This window comes from Dipodomys merriami, unplaced genomic scaffold (assembly GCF_024711535.1).
Source record: "Dipodomys merriami isolate MVZ:Mamm:240054 unplaced genomic scaffold, mDipMer1.0.p SCAF_9, whole genome shotgun sequence".
Lineage (NCBI taxonomy): Eukaryota > Metazoa > Chordata > Mammalia > Rodentia > Heteromyidae > Dipodomys > Dipodomys merriami.
In genome coordinates this window covers 51,917,513-51,923,512 of record NW_027206512.1, presented here as the reverse complement: position 1 = coordinate 51,923,512, position 6,000 = coordinate 51,917,513, and the positions used below count along the sequence as shown (strand labels likewise).

Sequence of the window (6,000 nt, the reverse complement as noted above, 5' to 3'; positions counted from 1 at the left end):
TCTCACATAAGCCTCATGAGAGGCTCTTTTACAGCACAGAACCAAAGAGGGTCCTTTCAATCATGCCCCAAATCTGCTGAGTTAGTAAGTCAGACACAGAATTTGAACCCATGACTGTTAGATACTTGGAATCTGTTCTTTTGCTAACAATCAGGGCTAACCTTTGGGGAAATCAGAGCAGCAAAGGAAGGAGGAAGAGGGCCAACCGTGGATTTATTCTAGAATTAATGGCAAGCCCCAAAACAATGCATGCTGCAGTGCAAACATCACATGCCGACACTGACTGAGCTCAGGGTTCCGGGAGAGGGGCTGCCGGCCACCTCCATCACTCATGTTAATGGTTACCAAGAAACAGTACCTCCTCCAAGGGGAATGTGGGGGAACTTAGCACTTTGTATCCTGACCACAGAAACTGATAAAGAAAAGAAAACCAATTTCCGGTAGTCAAGTGTATAAAAATAATTTTATTTACTACTGTAAATAAAGTAGTGCAAAGAGTAGTTTGGACCCACAATATTGCATTACTGATTTATTTACTACCTTAGCAGCATACCATAGTCAGACATTCTGCCCTTGCTTGTCCTCTGACACACGCATGCGCACACACATATACGTACCGACACACACATGTGCATGCTCATGCACGCACACAGACACACACACACACACACACACACACACACACACTCCTATACAGACTCAGGCAGGCATAGAGGGGCTGGAATGAATCTATGAGCTAAAGGCTTGTTTTCTGCATATTGCATTGCCGCCAGTCTATCCTCATGGGTAATTCATAGAGAAGGACTACACTTAAATACTAAGGATTTGCTAGATGTTATCTTAGGGACTGCAATGGAAACATAAAACAATGTCCTCCGATGATTTGAAAGCACTATGACCTTAGAAAAATTCGAGGGGAAAAAATGTAAACCAATTTACAAAACCATCGCTTTCCTTGTATTTCTAGCCACACACGATTCATTCCTAGGTGCCTTCTAACTATTGTGTTTGGAAATCAAGGAGCAATCTGTCAAGTGGGCTTTTAGAGACAGGCTATGGCAAATACTGGGAAGGAAACATTATCTGCCAGGATTTTCTGTTCTCCGATAAAAGGGAATATAAAAAGGATGAAGACACTTCCCTGTGTGCAAGCATCCTGCTGTAACACAGGGCAAACTCTGACTCCCAATCAATCACCAGGAACAAGTGTATGATGATCCGGTTATACAGATCCTTCTCTGATCAAGATACTCCTTGGATCTTGATAACCTCTGGTAACTTGTCTGTTCTGGGAACATCCTTGTAATTTGATTAAAAGTGAAGAAAGAAAAGAAAAAGACACCAAGTGCAAAAATCTGTATCCAGCTGACAAGACTTTTAAGGTCAATATAATGCCCTAGCTCCCAGCCTTTCAGTACCAGCTGTTATAAAGGTTTTTCTCTCGGCCGGGGAGATAGATCTGGATACACAGTTCACCCGTGTGGCTCAGGGTTGTTAGTGATTGAGGGCTGGTCCTGGTTAGAGACATCTGCAGCTGGAGGCACAGCTGGATTTGCTGTGGGCACGGTGGACTCTGGTGAGGCCCAGGCTGGTGCTGGAGGGGATCCAGTGGCTGCAGAGACAGGCACAAAATGAGGCAGAATATGTAAATTAGCGTGTGAAAGGCACCCAGCCCCCGCCTCCTGCCAGTCTCCAACAGGAGAGATGTGAATCCAGGGCCTCCGACACTCAGGGGACAGGCAATCTTTGACTCATTATCTAGGTTCTCTGGACTTTGTTACCTCCTTCTATAAAATGGTAGGTTGGAATGGATGTGCAAAGATCTCTGAGGTTCAGACATCCTGAGATCCAAAGTTAATGGTGTCTGCCAGGGCTTCTAGGCACAAATCCCTTGGATCTGGGCGGTGGCCATACCTCTGTTTTTTCCATGATGATAATGCAAATTAAGCCATAAATCATTCCATTGGGCCATGAGCCAAATTGTCTAGAAATTGTTTTATTTAAATAACTGTATATAAAAGTTTGCAAACAGCCAGGTGCCAGTGGCTCACACCTGGCTACTCAGGAGGCTAAGATCTGCGGATCATAGTTCAAAGCCAGCCCAGGCAGAAAAGTCCATGAGATTTTTATTTCCAATAAACTCAGAAAGAGCTGAAGTGGCCCTGTGGGCCAAGTGGCAGAATGCTAGCCTTGAGCAAAAAGAAGCTCAAGGACAATGTCCAGGCCCTGAGTTCAAGCCCCAGGCCCAGCACACACACACACACACACACACACACACACACACACACACACACACACACACACACACACACACACACACACACACACACACACACACACACACACACACACACACACACACACAGAGTTTGGAAACATAATTTATCCATTTTTCTTTAGGAGATAGTTTTTGTGTTTGTTGTTGTTGTTGCTGTTTGTGGGGCTTGAACTCTGGGCCTGGGTGCTATTCCTGAGCTCTTCAGCTCAAGGTTAGCGCTCTACCTCTTGAGCCACAGCGCCACTTCTGGTTTTCTGGTGGCTAATTGGAGATAAGAGTTTCACAGACTTTCCTGCCCAGGCTGGCTTTGAACTGTGATCCTCAGATCTCAGTAGCTAGGATTACAGGTGTGAGCCACTAGCACCAGCTTGTACGTACAGTTTTATATGTTGATATTACTCATTTTCAAATGAAAGTGGCTTTTGAGGTTATCTATCAGTGTCTAGAGATGCTGGTTGCCATAACCCCAGGGATGCTTCTAGGCCTCCTGGCATACATAGGACAACCCCATGACAGAGAGCAGTAAGTTGTAAATGTCAGCTCCTGGAGCTGATAAGTCCTCCTGTATGTACTGAGATGTAGAAATGTTCAGACTGGGCTCTGGAGCCTGTCTGGTCTGTCCTATCATAGCTGTGTGATCTTGGACACGTTAGCCATCCTCCCTACCTCCAAGGAAAATGGAAGAAATCAAAGCATCTCTACCTCACTGAGCTGGTGTAGGGGTTGAACAAGTTAATATTTACAGAGTGCTCCAAACAATCAATATCTGACATGAATGAGTACACTGGGCAAATGTTAGCTATGACCTGGGTTACTGAGGAAATGTGTTAAGATTTGTTCATTCCAGGCACGTGGCTTTACAGGACTGATAAAAGAGCTAGTGAATTTGATGGTGTGATGTCTACAGTTCTCTTTGGGGCCACAAGAGCCTAAGAAAACAGCATCAACTTCAAAGCCAGAAAGGACAGGAGACAAATAGTTCTGATGTTTATCAACTAGGTAAGCTTGAGCCAGTTTTTAAACTTCTCTGAGCCTTCGGATCTTTATCGGTAAATTAGGGGAAGCAATTTTCAGAGCTGGATGGTTAACTTAGTAAGCAAATTTTGTGCAAATAATTGTCACTTTGCCTTCAACAGGGATCCTAATTACTCTCAGCAATGTCCTGCTCTTCTGTTCTTAGTAAGTAGGTCCATTTTTTTCTCTTTGAAACACAGTCTTACTATATAGCTCAGGTTGGCCTTGAATTCACTTCCTTTCCCTCAGCCTGCTGAATGCTGGGGTATGGCAACATGCCTGGCATATGGGGCTATTTTGAAAGGTTCTCAAATATCTGTCAGGGTTGTAAGATCCAGCCACAAGGTGCCAATGACTTGCAGGTAAAAGCCTTCAGGAGTTACGCCATGGCTGTGAGGAGCCAATGGCCCTTGCAGGAAGCCCTGCTATAGACCTCACAAGCTCTTGGCTTTTCTGGACTTTTCCATCAAGCCTCTCCCAACACCTTCAGAAGAGGCTGTGGAGCCGGAGGCTTTTCTAAAAGAATAGAACAGTGGGAGCAGGGTACCAGTGGCTTACGCCTGTAATCCTAGCTACTTAGGAGGCTGAGATCTGAGGACCATAGTTCAAAGCCAGCCTGGGCAGGAAAGTCCGTGAGACTCTTATCTCCAATAAACCACTAGAAAACCAGAAGTGGCACTGTGGCTTAAGCGGTAGAGCACTCGCCCAGAGCTGAAGAGCACAGGGACAGCGCCCAAGCCCAGAGTTCAAGCCCCACAACCGACAAAAAACAAAAACAAAAAACAAAAAACAAAAACAAAAACAAAACAGTGGGGGGCTGGGAAGGGGGCTCAGTGGTAGAGTGCTTGCCTTGCATGCTTGAGGCCCTGGGTTCGATTCCTTAGCACCACATAAGCAAAAAAAGAAAAAAGCCGGAAGTGGCGCTGTGGCTCAAGTGGTAGAGCGCTAGCTTTGAGCTGAAGAGCTGAGGGACAGCGCCCAGGCCCAGAGTTCAGGCCCCATGATCAACCCCCCCCAAAAAAAACCCCAAAACAACAACAACCAAAAAAACAGTGGGGTCGGGTGCTGGTGGCTCACGCCTGTAATCCTAGCTACTCAGGAGGCTGAGACCTGAAGATCCTAATTCCAAACAAGCCTAGGCAGGAAAGTCCTTGAAACTCTTATCTACAAGTAGCCACCCAAAAGCAAGAAGTGGAGTGGCCTAGAGTTCAAGCCGCAATATCTGCACCCAAACAAAACAGACAAACAAACAAAAAAGGTAATGAGGGGCTGGGAAGATGGCTCAGTGGTAGAGTGCTTGCCTTGCATGCATGAGGCCCTGGGCTTGATTCCTCTGCATCACATAAGCAAAAAAGCCGGAAGTGGCGCTGTGGCTCAAGTGGTAGAGCGCTAGCCTTCAGCTGAAGAGCTGAGGGACAGTGCCCAGACCCAGAGTTAAGGCCTCACGACCCCACGACCGCCACCACCCCCCAAGACCATTTGACAGCAGTCAGGAGACCTACTCTAGAAAATCTCAATTATCTGCCACTAACTCACTTTGGATGGATACGGAATGGTGGATGCTTCAGTTCTAAAGTGCCTGAATCCCATAGGACCCCGTTTCCTCCCCTGTGAATTGTGGGACCCCGATGGTGTGCAGATCTACTTGGTCCCCAGGCTTTATCTTTCTGCTGATCTCCCTGGATGTGAATTCCACACTGCAGCCTGGAATTGTTCGAGCTGAGGGAAATGTTTAAATCACCATGGTAACAAGATAACTCAGCAATCACTTTTCTGATTAAAACAAAAAGTGCCAGTGTGTAAATGTAGAAGGAATGCCTAATTAGCACTGTCACCATTTCAACCTTCTGATAAGAACACAATAAAAACCTGCTAGAAGGTTCTGCAGGGAGTTTATTATCCAGTGAGCTGGATTGCAGGCTTTGTAATCACCCCCACTTCCCCCACCGTCTGTCCTAATTTTAAAGTGGTCCCTTTGTCTCTGCTCACCTGGAAGCCATGCTAATTTTATTACTGGACTGGAATCAAGGCAACCAGGAAAACCAGTGCACTGTTCAAAATGAATTACAGAGTAGATTCCAGAGCCAAATGAAAGGGATTTGTGGGTTCTCTGTACATTAGTGAGCATAACCAGGGGTTTGCTCAAACTATATAGGAGTTAAAGGTAGCCCCTGTTTTTACAGGGTCCTTGAGCTAAGGACTGGCTTTTACACCTAGAATGGGTGAACACAAACTAAAAAAGGAAGAAGAGAAGAAGAAGAAGAAGAAGAAGAAGAAGAAGAAGAAGAAGAAAGAAGAAGAAGAAGAAGAAAGAAGAAGAAGAAGAAGAAGAAGAAGAAGAAGAAGAAGAAGAAGAAGAAGAAGAAGAAGAAGAAGAAGAAGGAGAAGGAGAAGGAGAAGGAGAAGGAGAAGGAGAAGAAGAAGAAGAAGAGGAAGAAGAAGAGGAAGAAGAAGAGGAAGGGGAGGGGGAGGAAGGGGAGGGGGAGGAAGGGGAGGGGGAGGGGGAGGAGGAGGGGAGGAGGAGGGGGAGGAGGAGAGGGAGGAGGAGGGGGAGGAGTAGGGGGAAGAAGAAGAGCAGCAGCAGCTGCTGCTAGTGTAAGCCTGTATTCCTAGTTACTCAGGATGCTGAGATCTGAGGATCGAGGTTCAAAACCAGCCCCAGGCAGAAAAGTCCATGAGATTCTTATCTCCAATTAATCAGCAAAAGG

The 6,000-nt window shown here is 46.0% G+C and overlaps 1 protein-coding gene across 1 annotated transcript in view; it reads right to left on the bottom strand.

Annotated features, from left to right (window-relative positions):
• Nucleotides 1-444: 444 nt before the first annotated feature.
• Sel1l3 (SEL1L family member 3) overlaps nucleotides 445-6,000 on the bottom strand; it is a 114,045-nt gene continuing 108,489 nt past the window's right edge. Inside the window, exon 24 of the mRNA XM_070012928.1 lies at nucleotides 445-1,612. Coding sequence (XP_069869029.1) covers nucleotides 1,473-1,612 — 140 coding nt within the window. The 3' untranslated portion in view covers nucleotides 445-1,472. The remainder of the gene's footprint in view (nucleotides 1,613-6,000) is intronic.